General features: G+C 40.4%; 2 protein-coding genes across 3 annotated transcripts; one reads left to right on the plus strand and one right to left on the minus strand.

The window, feature by feature from the left end:
* The first annotated feature begins 6,188 nt into the window (after nucleotides 1–6,188).
* LOC122023687 (chloroplastic import inner membrane translocase subunit TIM22-2-like) lies at nucleotides 6,189–8,849 on the plus strand. Its single transcript, XM_042581946.1, has 5 exons — nucleotides 6,189–6,508; nucleotides 7,932–7,996; nucleotides 8,080–8,152; nucleotides 8,236–8,289; nucleotides 8,477–8,849. The coding sequence occupies exons 1-5, from the start codon at nucleotides 6,307–6,309 to the stop codon at nucleotides 8,713–8,715; spliced, it is 633 nt and encodes a 210-aa protein (XP_042437880.1). The 5' UTR covers nucleotides 6,189–6,306; the 3' UTR covers nucleotides 8,716–8,849.
* Nucleotides 8,828–12,887, minus strand: LOC122023686. 2 transcript variants are annotated; one of them, XM_042581945.1, is made up of 2 exons: nucleotides 11,030–12,887; nucleotides 8,828–9,245 (listed from the first exon to the last, which is right to left on the minus strand). In XM_042581945.1, the coding sequence occupies exon 1, from the start codon at nucleotides 12,761–12,763 to the stop codon at nucleotides 11,078–11,080; it is 1,686 nt and encodes a 561-aa protein (XP_042437879.1). In that variant the 5' UTR covers nucleotides 12,764–12,887; the 3' UTR covers nucleotides 8,828–9,245; nucleotides 11,030–11,077. The 2 variants fall into 2 exon arrangements, with proteins under 2 accessions (XP_042437879.1, XP_042437877.1); XM_042581943.1 differs by lacking the exon at nucleotides 8,828–9,245 and adding an exon at nucleotides 10,881–10,943.
* Between the last annotated feature and the right edge of the window lie 8,169 nt (nucleotides 12,888–21,056).

Below are 21,056 nucleotides of genomic sequence, written 5' to 3' on the forward strand. Positions count from 1 at the left end.
ATGAGGAGAAGCATTGTTCAAGCAAGGGGGGCTTTGGTCTCCCACGGCCACTAGGGAGAGGAGGAGAGGGAGGGCTGCCTCCTTCCGCCACCGTTCATTGAACCGATCGGCACTGCATGAGCCCCTCTTCTTCTCCTTCGCCGCTATCTCTCACCCGCCTCTTTTTGGCTTTTTATTCACCGTCGCGAACTGACCATGCACACCGCCACTCCTCTGTCTCCTTTCCTCCTACCTTCTCGACGTGGTCGTCTCCAAGTGGCATCGCCGCCATTTCACGTCGTGGACGCCACTTAGACTCATGAGGAGGGCGTCGCTGCCCCTTCCTCCCCCCTTCTGCTTCTCCATGCCGACATCGCCAAGGAGCAGCGTCTAACAGTGCTTCCTGTTGCTAGCGCCGCCTCCAGTGGCTATGGATGCCGCCTCCAGCGGCTGTGGATGCCGCCTCCAACCACCGACACCACTCCCAGTGAGCCATTTCGCTACCTTCGTCATTCATCGATGGTTGCCGACAGTGGCCGACGTTGGCACACCCTTTTTGCCTAGCTGTCGCATCGTCTTCCTGTTACAAATTAAAGTGATGTTGGCCACGTGGTGATAAGATTTCTTTATTTTCTTAGGATCAAGTTAGTAGTATGAGTCATCCCTATTTACATGGTTAGTGGTACGAGTCATTCCTATTTACATGGTTAGTGGTACAAGTCATTCCTACTTACATGGTTTAGTGGGATTAGTATAATGTTATCTTTATCTCTTGTAGTGTATTTAAAGGGTCGATGGTGTAAGTGTTTTGGCAGCAAGAAAAATAAAACAGTATTTTCAAGTCTCTCCTCTCTTCTAATATTCTTCTTCGCGGTTCGATCATCGAGGTCTTCCTTCTGGGTGACTTCGTTTTTCGTTACATGGTATCAGAGCCAAGTTGCATTCGTGAAGAAGGTATCGTTTTTTTTTTAATATGGAAGGTGGTGGTCGTATTGTGGGACTTGGTATGATGCTCTTGAATCAGTCCAACTATCGGATTTGGAAAACCTGTATGGAATCGTATCTTGTTGGTGAAGATCTATGGGATGTCGTCGTCATCAATGGTGTTGTTGCTCCGGAGGACGCCCCCGCTAATGCGGAAGCGCTCAAGAATTGGAAGCAACGTAATGCGAAGGCAGAGTTTGTTTTAAAGAGGTCTATTTCACATGAGATTTTCGAGCATATAATGGGATGTGCGTCGGCTCGAGAGATTTGGGATACACTTGATCGTTTGTTCAACAAGAAGAATGAAGCTCGACTACAATTACTCGAGAATGAGTTGGCGGTTGCAAAGCAAGATGGAATGTCATGTTTAGAATTTTTTCTGAAAGTGAAGAACTTGTGTTCGGAAATCTCTCTTCTAAATCCCGAAGAAAAGATCTCGAATGCTCGGTTGAAGCGGTATATCATTCGTGGACTTCGGCCAGAGTACACTCCATTTGTCACCTCAATTCAAGGGCGGGCTCAACAACTGTCGCTTGAAGAGTTTGAGAATCTTCTCTCCTCGCAAGAGTTGTTGGCTAGACAAATGGCCGGAACGCGTATCAAGGAAGAATCAAGCAATGCCTTGTTCACAAAGAAAGGTGACTCGATGAAAGATGAAAGTAAACCGGAAAGAGAATCTTCGAAGTTACCGAAGAAAAGTTTCAAGTGTTATCGTTGCGGCAAACTCGGCTATATCAAGAGGAATTGTGAGTTAAGTTGAAGTCAGGGAATTATGCGGATGTTGCGGAGAAACGAGAAGAACAAAAGGAAGAAGATTGGAGTCATTGTTTTCTCGCAGACTCAATCATCGAAGACTCACAGTGGGTGCCTTGCTTGATGACTGAAGGAAATTTAAACGAGAAAATTTCTACCAACAAAGAGTGGATCGTGGATTCCGGATGCGGTCACCACATTACCGGAGATGAGTCCATCCTCTCGCGTTCTTGGACACACGACGGCAGGAGTGGGATCTTGACCGCAGATAATACTGTTCATAAAATTCGAAAGGAAGGCACGGTTGTCGTCGATAATGACCATGGGGAATCAATTACTCTCAATAGTGTGTATCATGTACCAGGAATACAAAAGAACCTCTTCTCCGTCGCAAACGCGGTGGATGCTGGAAATTTCGTGCTCTTCGGGCCGCGAGATGTGAAGTTTCTTCGGAACGTCAAGGAAATCAAGGCCGATGTTGTTCATACAGGTACGAGGGTGAAAGATTTATTTGTCTTGTCGGCGTCAAATTCTTATATCGAGAAAATGAGGAGCAATGATACGTCTTCCTTATGGCATGCGAGACTTGGTCATATAAATATGACAAAAATGAGGGCCATTATCCAAGAGAAGTTGGTGGAAGGGTTGCCTGATTCCATGAAGATTGACAATGAAGGAGTTTGTGAAGGGTGCCAATTCGGAAAGTCACATCGACTTCCTTTTGAGAACTCAACCTCTCGATGCACGACTCCTTTAGAACGGATCCATAGTGACTTGATGGGTCCAACAAAAACTACATCCTACTCTGAAGGTAATTATATGTTGTTGTTTGTAGATGATTATTCTCGGTTCACGTGGGTTTATTTTGTGAAGCATAAGTCAGAGACATTCTCTATTTTTCTCGACTTCAAGAAAATCGTCGAAGGGGAATTAGGCAGAAAAATTAAGACGTTGCGGACAGACAATGGAGGCGAGTTTTGTTCAAATGAGTTTCTCTCCTTCTACCGAGACAATGGTATTAAAAGGGAGTTGTCATGTCCGGATACACCACAGCAAAACGGAGTTGCGGAGAGAAAAATCAGACATCTTGTGGAGACTTGTAAGAGTTGGTTGCACGTGAAGAAATTGCCTAAGGAGTTGTGGGCGGAGGGAATGAATTGTGCCGCCCATGTGATCAATCGGACGCCCCTTAGTTCGACAAATAACATGGCACCATATGAATTGTTGTATGGTGTTAAACCAAACGTGAAGCATTTTCGAGTATTTGGATCTCTTTGCTATGTTCATTTGCAGGATTCTCAAAGGAGTAAGTTGGATGCAAAAGCAGTTAAATGCGTTTTCGTCGGCTACGATGAACGAAGAAAGGGTTAGAGATGTTTGGATCCTACAACAAATAAATGTGTTGTGTCTCGCAACGTCATCTTCGACGAGATTTCCTCCTATCACTTTGAAGATCCACCTAGAGAAGAGAATGACATGGTTACCTTGCCGCTGTCTCGCTTTCCAGAAAATTCTTCTCTAGAAACTCAAGAAGAAAGGGGGAGTGTGGACCAAGGCGAGAATGTTCAAAACAACCAACGACCAAGAAGAAATGTTGATCGACCTTCTCGTTATAGAGATGAAAATTTCGTCACTACTTTTTCATGCTTTCTTGCTAATCAAATTGATGACGAAGAACCCTCTTCATATGAAGAAGCCAAAGGAGTAAAGGAGTGGAAGGTTGCCATGAAGGAAGAAATGGATGCATTGTTGAAAAATGAAACATGGGACTTAGTTCCGAAGCCTCCCGGAGTGCAGCCGGTTTCATGTAAATGGGTCTTTCGCATTAAAAGGAAGGCTGACGGGAGCATAGATCGGTTCAAAGCAAGGCTGGTCGCTCGGGGATTCTCACAAAAATATGGAGAAGATTACGAGGAAACCTTCAGTCCAGTAGCAAAAATGACTTCGGTACGCACCATTCTTGCCTTAGCAGCTAATTTCGGATGGAAACTATGGCAACTAGATGTCAAAAATACATTCTTATATGGAGAGCTTGATAGACATATATATATGGAGTAGCCAATCGGATTTGAATCCGAAAGTCATCCAGATTTTGCATGCAAGCTGAAAAAGGCACTTTATGGATTAAAGCAAGCCCCGCGAGCCTGGTTCGGAAAAATTGCAGAATTTTTACAATTTTGTGGTTATGTGGTATCCGACTCGGATTCAAGTCTGTTCGTCAAGAAAAGCCAAGGATTTTTTGTGGTTGTTCTACTATACGTTGACGATATTATATTAACGGGCAACAATCATTCAGAAGTTGCTCGACTTCAAGAAGAACTATCCTTGCGTTTTGACATGAAGAAGCTAGGCGAGGTGAGTAACTTTCTCGGAATACAAATTGAAAATTTGGATGATGGGATTTTTGTGTCTCAATCCAGCTACGCCAAGAAGCTCGTTGAGAAGTTCGGAATGATAAACGGGAAGAAGCGGTCAACGCCACTCGATGTAGGTACGAAGCTTCGTCGTGACGAAGGAACACAACTATCGGATCTCCATCTCTATCGTGTCCTTGTGGGAAGCCTGATTTATTTGACAATAACAAGACCGGATATTGCCTTCTCTGTTGGCGTTGTTAGCCGATATATGCAAGCACCGAGGAAGCCACACCTCGAGGAGGCAAAGAATATATTGAAGTACGTTAATTCCACTCTTGACATGGGCTTATTTTACAAGAAGGGTGCAAAATTCTCTTTGGAAGGATTTGTGGATGTTGATTTTGGTGGAGATTTAGATGATCGAAGATCAACATCCGGATTCGTTTTTTTATGCGGAAAAACAAGTATTTCATGGTGCAGCAAAAAGCAAAGTTCGATGTCACTGTCCACCACCGAAGCCGAGTATAAAGCTTCGGCCCATGTCGCTCAAGAATGTGTTTGGCTTCGTAGACTTTTTGAAGATCTCCAAGAACCCATTGATGGATCGGTTCCTATTCATGGAGATAACTTAAGTGCGATCAAGCTTACATCAAATCCCGTCTTCCACGCAAGGACGAAACATATTGAACTTGAGCATCACTTCATCCGTGAAAAAGTGCTTAGCGGGATTATCGACATGGTTGCTGTTCAAAGTGAAGATAACATCGCTGACATTTTTACAAAGCCCCTTTCAAAGGGTCCATTTGAAGACCTACGTTCTAAACTTGGGCTGATTCGGAAGATATCACTTTAAGGGAGAGTGTTACAAATTAAAGTGATGTTGGCCACGTGGTGATAAGATTTCTTTATTTTCTTAGGATCAAGTTAGTAGTATGAGTCATCCCTATTTACATAGTTAGTGGTACGAGTCATTCCTATTTACATGGTTAGTGGTACAAGTCATTCCTACTTACATGGTTTAGTGGGATTAGTATAATGTTATCTTTATCTCTTGTAGTGTATTTAAAGGGTTGATGGTGTAAGTGTTTTGGCAGCAAGAAAAATAAAACAGTATTTTCAAGTCTCTCCTCTCTTCTAATATTCTTTTTCGCGGTTCGATCATTGAGGTCTTCCTTCTGGGTGACTTCGTTTTTCGTTACACTTCCCCCTTTCCAGCGTCACCGCAGGATCCTGTAGCCACCACACGTCGTCGTCACCCTCCAGGTAGTCGTCGCCCGAGTGTTTATGCTTCATACTATTTATTTGACTCGGCTTGTGAGCCGATAGGGTGTCCAGCCTTCGTGTCGCTATTGTATTCCGGCCTACGAGCCGATAGGGTGTCCGACCTTCATACCGTTATTGTATTCCGGCCTTCGTGCTCCTAATCCGGTCTGCGAGCCGGTGTTGTAGTCAGACCGCGTGCCGTCTTGCGGATCCATATCTTATTCGGCTTCGGGCCACTGGGCCAGCTACTCTTCTGGTAGACATTTATCTACTCTTCATGGTCGTGACGACTCAATCGACAGTGCGACTGGCTCACCGATTCATCCGAGGGCGCCCCCCCTGGGGCCAGGGTACGTTACCGTACTCATCCTATATTTCTTTCATTGTTCTGCTATTATTCGACTGCTTATATATTCGTGAGACTCGCCTCGAGTATCGGAGTACCAGGGACTGGGGCAACCCAGTCGCTGGCTACAGGTACTGTTGACCAGAGGACATCTGACGACTTAATTAACACAGAAGACAGCTCACCATTCGGGTTATAAAGATACGATTAATATTCCAGACACGTCACACTGACAGTTATGTCTTCTCATATTTTCGCTAGGATATATATATCATTATTTAATAAAAAACGAAAAATGTAAATTTTTATTAAAAATCTAAAAAAAATCATTATAAATTTAATAATTCATTCCTTCTAGAACGGATCGCGTTCCAAAAACAATTTGAAACGTTCATTGTTTAGAAGTCACCAGAACTTCCTTTCTCGCGAATAGATATCCAGCTTGTTCCTTCTCCTCCAATCACAAGGGCGGTGAAGTAAGGGTAGATATTAATCGAGTCAAGAATTATTGCTCCGGACTTATCCACACACACGAGTAGACCGAAGCCGAGGTCGCTACTGCGCGAGAGGCGAGAGGCGAGAGGGAGGGCGAGAGAGATTATTGGAGACTCCGGCAGAGCAGTGATGGCAAAAGCGGCGGCGCGATATCCACCGGAGCACGAGACCGACGACGACGAGGAAGGGGGAGATTATGGCAGAGATAGAGGCCCAAAGCCGAAGAACAAGCCTTCGGATTCCGTCGGCGCCGAACCGCCCGTCGTGTGCCTCCTGCGCTTCTCCGTTGACTCCGCAGCTGGGGCTCTCATGGGATCTGTTATTGGCTTCGGTAGGCTCCATCTTAGTCTCCGCTCATCTCCATCTGTTCTTGTTCCCAATTTGATATGATAGTTCTTTTGTTCCCTGCTCAATCTTTGTGTAGTTTCTTATCTCTGGTGGCGGCGGCGCATTATTCTTTCTGCAATTAGTCTTTGACGTAGAATTGTTGAGTAAATGACGCGGGAAGCATCCTGCTGTATCACGATCTGTGCTTGAAGAATGCTTGAGTCAATGGAATTAGGATTTCCATGTAGTATATAGTCTCCCGGTCATTAGACAAGGATTTGAGTTTCATCTCCAAATATTTAAATTTTCTTGTTTATGGAAGGTCAGTGATAGCACAATAAATTTTGCCAAATTTTCTACCATGTACCATCAAGATATTGATTTTGGTGCGTTATATTTTCTATATCCTGATGAAATGAGATACAGTGACAAACAATAAAAACTAAAATAATACTGAAGCTGGTCATGATTCTTTGATATTTTGGAAGGAACTATAGTGGTAGCTAGAGATGTTGTCTCTTGATTATTCATCCTTTTGCTCCATATAGGTTGGGACATTTGAGGCATGCGGTACGAAGGCCTAAATAATTGTTGGAGCCATCCTGCCTTCGACTGTTAAGCATATTTGCATCTAGCAAATGGTTATGGTTTATCATATATAGAAACACTTTAGAAGTTGATGTTGGAGGAAGATTAGGCATCTTTTCCCTATTGATTGTTCAAGTGGAAGGATCAAGATGCCAATGGTGTTGGCTTTGAAATTCGAAGAAAATGACAGATGCATTAGGTGCTTTGATTTGTGTATTTCCACTTAGGACTTGTGTGGCAATAAAAAGTTGTGAAATGTAGCTGTCCAATGGAAGTAGCATATATATAAGGGTGGTACAAAATTGACATTCTGAGAAAATTGAGTCAAATAGTGTTGCCAACGTCTTGTAATGTAACATAGTTTATTTGATATGAATGTGCTCTGATTTTTGGATTTCCATGTAGGAGTAAAAAACTTTTGTTCCCTTGGGTGATTTCTACAAGTTATTTTGCACCTTCGGTGACCTAATTTTTATTGTATTACCATGATGATCCAAGAATGCATGCATCTGTGAAATATCTACTTATATTTAAGCTGTAGAGCTATCATATAATTTCTAAAGAGGCACTGTTCACTTCTTCACTGAAGAGTTCATTTGTTTAATTGCTACATATTGGCAATTAAGTGGTAAGATTGTTTGTGGACCTAACTTCCTCATTATAACAACACATCAAGAGAAATAGGATAAGGGGAAAAAGTAGGTGGTAATAGGGTTGCAAAATTTGTTCTATTATTATGTATTTATTTGTCCTATCAGTTCATTGATTTCTGGATCTTTTTGAATTGTTTTTCCATGTCGACAAATGATTATTGGCTTCTTTGATGTTCTTCACTTTAGGATCAGGCTTGATGAAGAAGAAAGGATTCAAGGGATCCTTGGTTGATGTGGGATCGTCCGCTAAGGTACCATTACTAGTAATGATTTCTAATTTGCTGTTTTGGTTCCTCATTAGTTCCTCTTTTTAACTGGCACACTCGTATGCTAGACATTTGCAGTTTTAGCTGGTGTCCATAGTCTTGTTTCCTGTTTCCTAAAGAGATTCAGAGGAAAGGATGATGGTATAGCACTAATAAAATGCTGTTGAATAATTTCAGTGGAATGAAGCTACTGGTTTTAAGTTTAATCATCATGTTGTTTGCAGCTATCAATGCAGGCATAGCCGGGTGTTGTACTGGTCTTGCTTTCGGTGTACCAGGTACATATTATTTCTCCTCTGTTACTTGTGTCATTTGTACCATAATTATTATTTGAACCATAATTATCTAATATTCATTACAAAAAGTTTATGAATTGGCCTCGTATTGTCATTGATTTGGTTAGAGTCAACCAATAGTTTCAGTGGAAGCGTATATGGCTATATCTCAAACTTGTTCCAATGGCAGGTTCACCAGGAGTTCTGCTGCAGAGTTGCCTCAGCTTTGGAGCATTCTCATTTCTCATCCAAGGACTCAATAAAAATCAAGATGCACTTGCTCTTCCTCGCCTGGCCGGGGGAGGTAACGAAGGAGATCCAGCAGTTGTTCTTCCGCCATTTACGCTTCCACTTCCTCCCCAGTTGTTGGAAGGATTTTCATCCTTCTGTGAATCCTTACCCAAGTCCAAGAGAATAGCTAATAATTAAACACTCCTCCCCATTTTGATGTAGAGTGTTTCGAGCATACACTTGAAACCTTTTTTGTTTTCAATCAATTTCGGATTCTGCAGATACTTTTCTATTTGGTTCTATTTACTTGAAATCTTGGCTCGAGAGATAAACTTGGAGTTCCTCCACCACCTTGATGTTGTCGATCAATTACAGATGCTGAAATTCCTTAAACTATTTCACCCCCAAGTAAGCAAGTATACATCCTGTTGTTGTATTTTCAGGCTATGATTAGTTCATATGCGGGAGCAAACTCTGGCAACATCACCATTATCTTAATCTTCACACGAGTAATATCTGGACTAGATGTGAAGACTTCGCATCACTCGGTACAGATGGTTTCATGTAAGAAATCTTTCCAAATTCGCCTGGAATTCAAAAGCCTATAAAAGTTGAGAAGATGAAGCCATCCGTATCCATTTCAGACATGGAAAGAAGTATGGAGTCGCAAACCAACAGAGTAAAGAATGAATGTGTTCTAAATGGCATCCTAAACCGTCGTCTTCATCCTGAATCACAAGGATGGAGTTGCATATGTAAGAAGCTGCAATTGTCAAAACACTCAGAATTATCTGATTTTTAAATTTTCTCCTAGCTACTACCACTCGACATTCCTAAAGTTGTGCCATAATATTAGGTCACACATCAGTTTCCTCACCTTCCACTTTTCAACCATATCAACCTTTATTATTGATGCAGAATCCTATAGCAGTTGGATGTAAACATATTTTAGTTGCACATTGAAAAGGTTTAGTGTGGAGACACATAAGATCTGAAGAATCAAAATCTTGACTTCCCAACTGGTTAATATGATTTCCACTTCAACTAATTTTAGCTCCATTAAATTCTCATCACCTTTTACAAGTAAATTTTTTAGCTAAAGCTACACTGATGCCTTAGCATATGGATCTCCCCTGGGATGGAGTTAACATTTGCCATTAAAGAAGCACCACATGCTTCCTATGGGATGAGGGTCCATCATCATTCTCAATTAAGAACTCATTTGCAGCTCCTTCATCTGCCAGGCATGTGTGGAATATGTTTCATAGATGGCCATAGAAACCTAAATCCGTAATCCTATTGGTTGGACAAGCATCTGTTCCATTAAAAAAATCATGCGAAGGAATTGTATTGGATGCAAGTTACCTATCTAGACAGTATTTAAAGCTCATGAACTTCAGAATATTTTAAGAAGTGACATAGTTGAATGATTCTGGAAAATTAAGTACAGAAAAGACAAATGGATTTGCCTGGGATTGTGCTTGTGGAAGACTTCAGCAAAGTCAACTATAGCAAATGAATAGTCTAGTCAAAGGAATTAAATTGAAGTGCAAGAAAAATCACAAATGTATATTTGATTTGTCAAAGATATCATGAAGCAAGAAGTCATTATTTATGGCCTAAAGTAGCTGGGTTTCCTCTGAGTTCAAGTCCTGCAGACCACTAGACATTATGCATTTGCCTGGGACAGGTGGGAAAGGTTTAGCCACTTCTAAACTATCATCTAGCTAAACCCAATTCTTAAAGTAAAGCAATACTGGCAATCAGAGCCAGATGGCATAACTTCATAGTGCTATAACTTAAGTGAAAGTTGCAAGTATCTTTGTCTTCAATCGTCACTCGTCACTCGTCACTCATCACTCATCAGGTCTTTAGTTGAAATTATGAATAACAATAACAACAATTAAATCAAAGTAAAAAAAACAGGTTAAATAAGTACAACTGCCAACTGCTATTTTAAACAAAAGGCAAAGTAGAAAGTTCTCAGCTATTAAATTTGAAACCGACCAATTGTGGCTGATCCAAATCAATGCCACCTACCTGACTAAATCAGATTAAAGTTGCTCTTTCCTACGAAGAATAGTAAAGCAAGTGATCACACACACATGAAACAGGTTCACTATTCTCATTCATAAAGCAAGGGCCCCTACTGGGTATAGTGTTCTATAATCAATTCCACCTAACATCTTCCAGTTCTTTATTGAAAGAAAAGTATCTGAACTACACTAACGACCAAGTAATTGACCTATTGTCCAGTTAAGCAAGAGAACTGCCCTTGTGGCAATTGTGTTTACAACTTGTAATGCAGCACAGAAACTACTTATAGATGTTGTACTTTGGAATTGTTGTAAACGAGTGGAAGATCATCTTAGAGGTTTCCTTTATCTTTACTTAAACACCAACGATCTCATCAAGGACTCAACAATCTAAAGCATGTACACCAACATTGAATCAGAACAAAATCATCTACACAAAGGTGAACAATGGATGAAGTAGTGTTAATTTTACATACATATGAAGCAGCTTCAAGCTGGGTATCCTTCACAGCTGACTTCCATAGTCATGTTCTTGGAAACACTCCCAGTATCTTTCCCCTTCCCAAGTTCTCGAGTAGTTTCTTTGCACCATCCACTTCCATGTCGGCAAGTCTCTGCAAGAATCTGCAAGCTCCTGCAGCCGCCATTTGTTTCCGGCACTTTCCCGAGTGCGAAATTGATAACAATATTGATATTTGGTACTTCTTATCTATATGGACTAAGGGATCGAGGAGCTGAACAATGTTTACAATCCCCTTCTCCTCCTTCCTTAGTAGTCTCTGATAGCCAGGGAATGACATCAGTGAAGCCAGAGCCCTTAAGGCAGCTTCCTTTTCCTCCAAAGCTTTGGCTTCCAACATGCGCGCCAGAGGAGGCACTGCATCCTCAAACTCCTTCCTTGTCCTCCCTAAAACCAAAGCCAACTCGGTGACTGCCCTGGCTGCTTCTGTTCTTGTTCCTGCCTTGTCGCTCTCTAGTGCAGTGATGGTGCGAAGAAGGAATCCAGTTGCGGCAATGATCTCAGCTATGTACCTGAAAGATGCTAAGTTTCTTAATAAGAAAACCCCAGGCTCAAGATTTCGATCCTCTCCTCTGTCGACTGCTTCCCAGTAGTTCTTCAGGCATTCCAAAGCCCCTTCTTTGAAGATGGATAGCTTTATGCTTTCGGATTCCCCACCAGTAGATAGATTACAGAGGCATCTGATAGCGTTCTCTTGGGCAAGAGGTGTTCCTGATGCTAAAAGACTGATGAGGACCGGGACTCCGTTCTCTTCGATGAAGTTCTGCCGGAGCTCTTGGGATGTGGCGAGATTTTTCAGCACCGCAGCGGCAGCGGCCTGCGCAGAGGAACTTCCAGCACAGCAGATCTCCAGGAGGGCGGCGATCCCGCCTCGGGACCCGATGATGATGGCGTTATCCCTATTTTGGGTTAGAATTTCGAGGGCGATGCAAGCCTTCTCCTTGGCAGCGCCACCCTCGGACTCAAGGACGCGAGCGAGGTGGTGTAGGAGGGGCGCGCCTTCTGCCACTATAAAATGGTGGCAGCTTTGCACCGCCAAGATCCTCGCGATCGCAGCTGCAGCCTTCTCCCTCGCCTCGTGACAGGACACCGTGCCGGTGACAGAATCAAAGAGGCGGACTAGCGCTGACACCACACCCTGTCCAGCAGCGACCACGACGTTCTTGTCGTCCTGGTGGAGCAGGTCGAGAAGATAATCCAACGCGGCAATCCTCGACTCGGAGCTTCCAATCTGAAGTCTAGTCACAAGGCTCCTAGCCTCAGCCCGCACGAGCTCTCGTCGAGAACTCCCCGCCTCCATCGGAGGCGACGGCAGGTAGGCCAGCGCGCCAGAGCGTAAGATAAGATCGGCATCGGCAGCAAGCTGGTAGAGCGCGGCGGAGGCGGCGGCGATCTCGCTCTGGGTACGGAGCCTGGCCGCTGGGAGATCCGGCGAGCGGCAGATGGCGGCGAGTGAGAGAGCTGAGGAGAGGGTTTGGGAGAGTGAACGGAGGAGGTCGGCGACAAGGGGGGTAGGTGGGAGCGGAGCGAGGTCGTCAAGGGAGGCGGAAAGGCGAGCGACAGCGGACGATATGGAGGTCCAGCGGCCGCGGAACGACTGTGCGCCTGCGGCAGCGGCAGATAGGGAGGAGAGGAGAAGGCGGCAGTGACGGAGGTCGTCGCCGTCTCCTGCGGGAACGGCGGCATCCATGGCGGGAAGGGTGGCGATGGGTCGATCGATTCCTGGAGCAGACCCAACGACGCTCTCCCAGCAAGCGCTGCAAGTTCGATTGTGTTGTGCTCCCAATACAATACAATACAATTAAGTTACAAGTCTTCGGTTCGTGGAAAACTTTATTATTTTTTTATTCTCTAAACAAATTTAGAAAATAATAAAAAAAAATAAATTGAATGGAAATTATTAAAACGCATATCGTACGTGTCAAGGATTCGATCCTACCAAAAAATTTTCCATGTATACATTGTAAGAATAGGAAAAAAATTTTAAGAACTATAAATTATTTTTTATATTATAATTAAAAATTGAATTATAAAAATCTTAGTGATAATTAGACATCTTATTACTATACTAAAGCTACAGGAGCAAGTTATCCCAGAATGGTTAATCAATATTTACTTAAGTTTTTATAAATATTTATTTAAATATCTTAGGTCATCTTCCTCCGAATTAATCGGTTCGAATTACTTTAAAAAAAATAGGAGTTTAAAAATAATGGAGGGGTCCCATTCCGCATTGTCCTATTAAATGGTTTACTTTGGTGGGTGCTTTTCGGGGCCGGCAAGCTGGGGTAGCGGAACGTCTGGTGGACTCGGTAGTATTTAATGGGCGAGCTGATGAGCAACTGAGCGAGGACGGGGAAGGTGGGAATGCAAATGATGTGTCTATTATTGACTCGTTTCTATATTAAAAAAAAAAACCTTTTAATGGAGAGATTCACATACGATTTAGTGTTGCATGATTGACTCATCTGGTCGAACAAGGGTCTCGACGTACTCGTACAATTTTCTTATTTGATTTAGTTGATATGACGGACTTGCTTAGCTAAGGTGATTGATTTATTTAATTTCTCTAACTCAATCAATTTGTTATATATCGAGAGGATAAATTGTGTTAGTTGGATTTATTATTTAAATGATAGAGTTGTTAAAGATTTTTTTAAAAAAATATTATAAATAATTATTCTTTAATCTTATTTAAATTATAATTTTAATACAAAGATTTATCCGTTTAGACTTCAATGGGACTCTTCAATCTTAGTGAATTTACACTCGGTCACTACGTACTGACCTTGGACTAGCTAAGTAGATTGGGTCCAAACCAAGTGTTGCATGATTGACTCGCATGATTCAACCAGGGTCTTGATTTACCTGCCCAACTTTCCTATTTGATCTAGTTGATATGATTGACCTACTTTGCTTAGCTAATGTAATTGATTTATTTAATTTCTCTAACTCAATCAATTTGTTTAATGTGAAGAGGATCGTTTGAGGTGAGTTGAATGTATTATTTACATGGTTTAAAGAATTGCTCAAGAAAAATAATTTAAAAAAGATTAGAAATAATTATTCTTTATTCAAAGTTCATGATTTTATTAGATTTCCAGTTGATTAGAGGAGGAAGATTTACTACAATAGACGTACCCCTAATCAATTTGACAATAGACTATAAATTTATCTAGTGGTTTATTTTTCTCACATAATTAAGATACTTTATCTTTCTTTATTTAAGGATAATCATCTTTTGCTATAATAATTTTATTAAATTCGGCATTTATTAATTCCTTTTACAATAAATATGAAAATATTTATTTTATGAAAAATAGTTACAATTCTTATTGGCATTAATGAGACAGAGCTCTTCCCATAATTTCGGGATGAGTTGTGAGGGAGGCTGAGATAGACCGAGTTTCTCCAACAATAATTGAATTAACTCAGACGTAAGATCATGAACATGCATTTGTCCTTACACGTATGCTCATGAAATAATAAATAATATATGGGTAATTTATCGAAACATCCTCTTTAAATGAAGAGAATATTCGTGATTAATATTTGGTTTGATAAAAATTATATATATATATATAATAAATTTAAATATTAATAAATTTAGTTTATTAATCCATCAATAATTTATTTATTAATATAACATTTAATTATATATTTTAAATTTACATTTGTTTTATAAATTTAAATTATTTATAATATATAAAAACAATATTAACTCATAAATAATTAACCTAATTTATAAATACAATAACGCTGTTAGTAAATTTAAATAAATTTGATTAAATAAATAAATAAATTTAAACATTGTTAAACTCAGTCATTTAAGTCAAATATTAATATTTTAGATGATGGTGCAATCGATTTCATGTCAAGGTTGATCAAACTCGAGTTGACTTAGGTTGAGTATCGATGTTTGATTAATATGCTCATAAAAAGTCAAGTAAGTTAAAATTGACTAGAAGTGGAAAGACCAACGACCAACGGAAAATTGGCAAAAGAAAAGTCTAAATAAGTCAAGGAGAACTGAACACTTGGTGATCGAAAGTCCAATTGGAAGTTAGCAAGAGGAAAGTCAAAGTGGGTTTAAGAGGACTAGACGCTTGTGATCGGAAGTCTAGTGAAAAGTTAGCAAGAGAAAAATCCAAGTGGATCAAGAAAAATTAAACAGTTGGTGATCGGAAGTTTAACGAGAAGTTGATAAGAGTAAAGTCCAAGTGGATCAAAGGGTGGTCAGACACTTAGTAATTGAAAGTCCTGGCATGTCAAATTTGACCGGATGCTAGGCAACAATGAAGTCCTAATAGGTAAAAATTGATCAGATATTAGGCAATAAAAAGTCTCGATAGGTCAAGGGTGACCAAATGTTAAGCAAAATAAGTTTTGGTAGATTGAGATCAATCAAATACTGAGAAAGATGTGAATTCAACCTTGAAAAGGCTGAAATCAGGGTTAATAATCGATTGGTTGTGTTGGTTGCTACTCAGAAAACCTAGAGGTTCCACTGTACAAAAATTTTGTACAAAGGTCTGAACCTTTTCCTAGCTACCATGTGTTCTTTTAAATTAAATTTTGGATCGCCTGCGGAACTTAACACGTTTGATCCAAAACTTAATCTATTTGTTCTTTTAGGTTTTGACTTGGATCTCCTGCGAAACTTAACACGTTCGACCCAAGTCACCTCAAGTTATTAATTCCATTAAATATTAATTTCCATAATTGGTTCCCAGTACTGACGTGGCGAGGCACATGGCCTTCTTGGATATGGGAGCAACCACCACCGACTAGACAAAACCTCTTATGGAAAACTAATATTTAATTTCCTAAAATAACTTTAGGTTAACCGAAAAGAACAATCAAATCACAAGGAAAAGAAAAAATAAAAGAACACAACATCGAAAAACATATTCAAAATTCTAGAATCGTAAGCCTCTTGTATTTGGTATTATTTCCATAAATAACTAGTATGATGCGGAAAGAAAAATTACTAGTTATACCTTTTAGAAAGACCTCTTGATCTTCTACCGTATTCCTCTTCTAACCTCAGACGTTGTGTGGGCAACGATCTTCCGAGATGAGAAATCACCAACCACCTTCTTCTCCTCCTAGCTAGGTTCGGCCAACAATAAGGAAGCTTCACCAAGGAAGAAGATCAAAACACCAACCAAGCTCCAAGAGATGCTAGCTTTCTCTCCTTCTTCTTCTTCTTCTCCAAGTAGTATCCGGCCACCACAAGAACTCCAAGAAGGATGAAGTATTCGGCCACCACAAGAGAAAGAGAGGGAGAGGATGATGGCCGGCCACAACACCAAGGAAAAGAGGGAGAGAAAATAATAGAGGTTGTGTCTTGTGAAGGCACCCTCACCCCTTCTTTTATATTCCTTGGCCTAGGCAAATTAGGAAATTTAATTACAATAAAATTTCCTTAATTTCCTTGACATGATTTAATTGAGAAAAATAAAATAAAATTTCCCCAATTAAATTCAAGTGGCCGGCCACATCATGAAGAACAAATTGGACAAGTTTCAATCAACAATTAAAACTTCCTAATTTGTTTCCGGAAATTTTAAAATTAAAATTTCTCTTTAAAAATCTCTTCATGGTTGATAAAAGGAAATTTCTATAATTTTAATTCTATCAACATGTGGATAATTTTAAAAATAAAATATCTCACCAATCTACAAATAAGGAAAGAGATCTAATCTCTTTCTTTAATCTTTTGTAAATCTTTTACAAGAGAGATATTTTAATTTTAATTCTCTTTAACAAATTATTTCTTCCACATAATAAAAATTAAAATTAAAATTCCTTTTTAATTTAATTTGGCCGGCCCCCACTAGCTTGGGTTCAAGCTAGGGCCGGCCACCCAAGGCCGGCCCTAGCTTGGTTCCCAAGCTAGCTTGGCCACCCCCTTTGAGTGGGTATAGAAGGTGGGTATAGGTGGGTATAGTACTCTATAAATAAGAGGCTACGATAGGGACCGAGAGGAGGAATTGGTTTTGGTCTCCAGAAAAATTAAGCATCGCCCCGAATACACAACTTAATTTTATCAATAATAATTCATTCCACTAGAGAACTATTATTGAACTACCGCACCAATCCCAAATTATATTTTTGGGCTCCTTCTTATTATGAGTGTGTTAGTCTCCCTGTGTTTAAGATATCGAATGTCCACTAATTAAGTGAGTTACTGACAACTCATTTAATTAATATCTTAGTTCAAGAGTAGTACCACTCAACCTTATCATCATGTCGGACTAAGTCCACCTGTAGAGTTTAACATGATAATCCTTATGAGCTCCTCTTGAGGACATTATCAACCTAGTATCTCTAAGACACAGTTTCCTTCTATAGTCAACAACACACACTATAAGTGATATCATTTCCCAACTTATCAGGTTTATTGATTCATCGAACTAAATCTCACCTATTGATAAATTAAAGAAATAAATATCAAATATATGTGCTTGTTATTAAATTAGGATTAATAGCACACACTTCCATAATAACTGAGGTCTTTGTTCCTTTATAAAGTCAGTATAAAAGAAACGACCTCAAATGGTCCTACTCAATACACTCTGAGTGTACTAGTGTAATTATATAGTCAAGATAAACTAATACCTAATTACACTACGACCTTCTAATGGTTTGTTCCTTTCCATTTTTATCGTGAGCTATTGTTTATAATTTATAAGGTACTGATAACATTATCTTCTGCATGTGACACCACATACTATGTTATCTACAATATAAATTAATTGAACAACTACAACTAAATGTAGACAATTTGACCAAATGTGATTCTTTATTCATAATGAATGTTTACAAAGCTTAGGCTTTCAGTATACACTCCAACAGGTTGGAAGTGTCAATCGATTGGCAAACCCTAAACTTGAAATTCTGGGTTTGGTGTACGGTAAATCGATTGGTGAGATGACCAATAAACAGAAGGGTTCAGAATTGATTGAGACAATCAATTGACATCCAACAATCGATTGAGACAATCAATTGGTAGCGTTTTCTTGAGCAAACGGAAGGATGTGGAATCAATTGAGGTAATCAATTGGTGTGACTCACCAATAGATTGGTTGAGTAAAAAAGAGTCATTCTGTAGGTTTGAACGGTCGGATATGATACAGCAATTGATTGGGAGTAAGATCAATCGATTAGAAGGCATATTTCAGCCCGATTACAACCTTAGAAAAGAAGGTTTTCATGGAGAAAGCAAGCACTAATTCTTAGAGATTCTACGGTGAAGTGTTGGTTCATTTTAGAGTCAACAAGTGAATTTCGAAGAAACAAGAGATCAAACAAAATAATATTTTGATTGTAAAATCATTTTTTATTTCATTTGTCTTTGCATTCTTAGTTCTTATTATATTATTGCAATCAAGCTTGTAAGAGGTTTTTGTTGGTGTATGAAGCACTAGATGATCGAACATGTATTTTGATAATGACAAAGGGTTTAAAGTTAAGTTGTCTTTGTTGGGGTTGCAAGGTTGCAAACATAGTCCCATATTGGAAACACATGGGAAAAATCATGAGTTTATAAGAGAAAAGATATCTCCATTGGCATGAGGCCTTTTGGGGAGAGCCCAAGAGCAAAGCCATGAGGGTTTAGGCCCAAAGTGGACAATATCATGCTATTGTGGAGATATCTAAATTCTTTTCGATCCTACAATTGGTATCAGAGCCCGGACTGCCAGAAGATTTAACCGCCGACTGTGCACAAGAGCTATGGTCTGATTGAGCCATGTGGGTACAATATTGACCTCGAACAAAGAAAGTGGGGGCTCCTATGTTCAGATCAAGAAGGTCAGACACCAGGCAGGAAGTCCTAGTTGCGACTAGGCAAGGAAGTCCTAGTAGGTCGGGTGGATCGAGGGGCAGGAAAACCTGGTGGGTCGAGGATCGGACGTGGGAAGCCTATGGTCCTTTGTTTGAGGGGGGATTGTTGGGGTTGCAAGGTTGCAAACATAGTCCCATATTGGAAACACATGGGAAAGATCATGAGTTTATAAGAGAAAAGATATCTCCATTGGCATGAGACCTTTTGGGGAGAGCCCAAGAGCAAAACCACGAGGGCTTAGGCCCAAAGTGGACAATATCATGCAATTGTGGAGATATCTAAATTCTTTTCGATCCTACAGTCTTGTGATCTAATAAGTGTTGAACCAAGTGTGCAGGAAAATCCTAAGTGTACTTAGGCAAAAGTCCTAGTGGATTCTAGGCAGGTGGAAAACCCTAGGGGAGGTAACCCTAGGTCTTAGGGGGGTGGTAACCCTAGGTTATGGAAAGTCTTGGCGAGTCATGTACTTTGGGCGAAATCCTAGAGTCGAGGACTCTAGGTGAAAATTCTGGTGGTCGCGAACCAGGTGAAAGAATGGACGGGTCGGGGATCGGACGTCCAGCTGGAAAGTCCTGAAGTCTTGGGCGTTGAGCAAAAGTCCAGTCGGTTTAGAGGACTGATCTGGCAAAAGATAATTTCTCCTGAGAGGAATAGATGAGGACGCGCTCCTTGAAGAGGAAATAGTAAGCTTCAGTTTAACCTAGGGTTGCCGAAGGGAATCCAAAAGTCAAAACTTGACAGCTCGAAGGCTGTCAAAAGTTATATATTGCTATTATTTACTATTTGTCTAACTCTATTTTGCAGGAAAACTAACATTTTATAGGTTGAAGTTACAACCTTGATCGATCAACCGAACCTCCAAGCAAGTAGAGTAGATGTCTAGCCAACTGATCGGGTTCGACGGAAGGATTGGTCGACCGAACCTAGGGTTCAGTCGACCGAACGGTGGTTAGACATCGACTTGGTCGGGCCGAGTGGATCCGATCAGATAGGCCAACGAGGTCAGCAGGATTGGTTGACTGAATGAAGACTCTTATCCGAGCAAAAGCATGTGGACGAGAAGCTGGGCAGGTTCAGAGGGTTCGATCGATCGAACATCAGGATCGGTCGATCTATCAGCGTTGAGTCGAAGACTGATCCCGAGATCAGTGGATTTGGATCAGGTCTGGCTCGGCTATAAAAGGAGGGTCGACCAGCAACTTCAAAACAATCATCTTACGTGCGCGCTGCTTCGAAACAACTCAACAATGCTCAGTCACTGCTTTGACAATCACCGAACAACTGCTAATCATTCGTTGTTGGTATACCTTGTCTTTTCAATACTTGTACTTGCATATTTGTAAAGAATTTACAAATTGATAGTGGATTGCCCAATATAAGCGATCAACGATCGCAGACCTTGGAATAAGAGTCATCACATGCTCCAAACCAAGTAAAAGTAAAGGTGTTAGTTTTATTTTCTCTCTTTATTCTGTTGTGTTATTCTATATTTTTCAAAATGAGTAAAAAAGTCATGAGTGATATTCACCCCCTCCCCCTCTAGCATTCATCGATTCTACAATTGGTATCAGAGCAAGGCCGCTCTGAATTGGTGAAACCACCAATTGAATAGGGGGTCTTTTTTTGAAAAAGTAAATTATATATCGCGTTTGTTTAAAAAATATTCTTACGTATTTCGTTTTCTGTCTAAATTTCCTTTTTCAAAAAATTTACTTTCATTTTTTTCATCGTTAGTCAAAAGTTGTGAAATAGTGCATATTTTTTATTATTATTTTAGTATTTTTTTTTCGAAATTCATGTAATATTACTCAAGTAATTTTTTTATCTCCCGCATTACTAATCCAAGAGTAAGTCTTGGAATAAGTTTCATTATTTTTTTTGTGTGCAAGATTTATTTCTTAAATGGCCCACTAAGAAGGGTATAGCACAGCACGCCCGTCTTTTTTTTCTGGCGATGATTTCGACTACTGGAATGGTCGAATGGAATATCACCTCTAGACGCAAATCGAGATGTGGATGATCATATAGACTGGCACGGTACTTCCACTAGACAGCACCAGAAAATGAGTATCATGCGAGAACTGGGACACAAATTTGATGAAGAAGATCGAAATCAACGCCAAGGTAACAT

This window comes from Zingiber officinale, chromosome 9B (assembly GCF_018446385.1).
Source record: "Zingiber officinale cultivar Zhangliang chromosome 9B, Zo_v1.1, whole genome shotgun sequence".
Lineage (NCBI taxonomy): Eukaryota > Viridiplantae > Streptophyta > Magnoliopsida > Zingiberales > Zingiberaceae > Zingiber > Zingiber officinale.

Bases quoted from the DNA above. Each gene is read 5' to 3' on its own strand.
- LOC122023687 (XM_042581946.1), top strand. From the start codon at position 6,307: ATGGCAAAAGCGGCGGCGCGATATCCACCGGAGCACGAGACCGACGAC. The intron at 7,997-8,079 runs GTACCATTACTA...CTCGTATGCTAG, and splicing joins ATGTGGGATCGTCCGCTAAG to ACATTTGCAGTTTTAGCTGG. The intron at 8,153-8,235 runs GTATAGCACTAA...TGTTGTTTGCAG, and splicing joins ATTCAGAGGAAAGGATGATG to CTATCAATGCAGGCATAGCC.
- LOC122023686 (XM_042581945.1), bottom strand. From the start codon at position 12,763: ATGGATGCCGCCGTTCCCGCAGGAGACGGCGACGACCTCCGTCACTGC.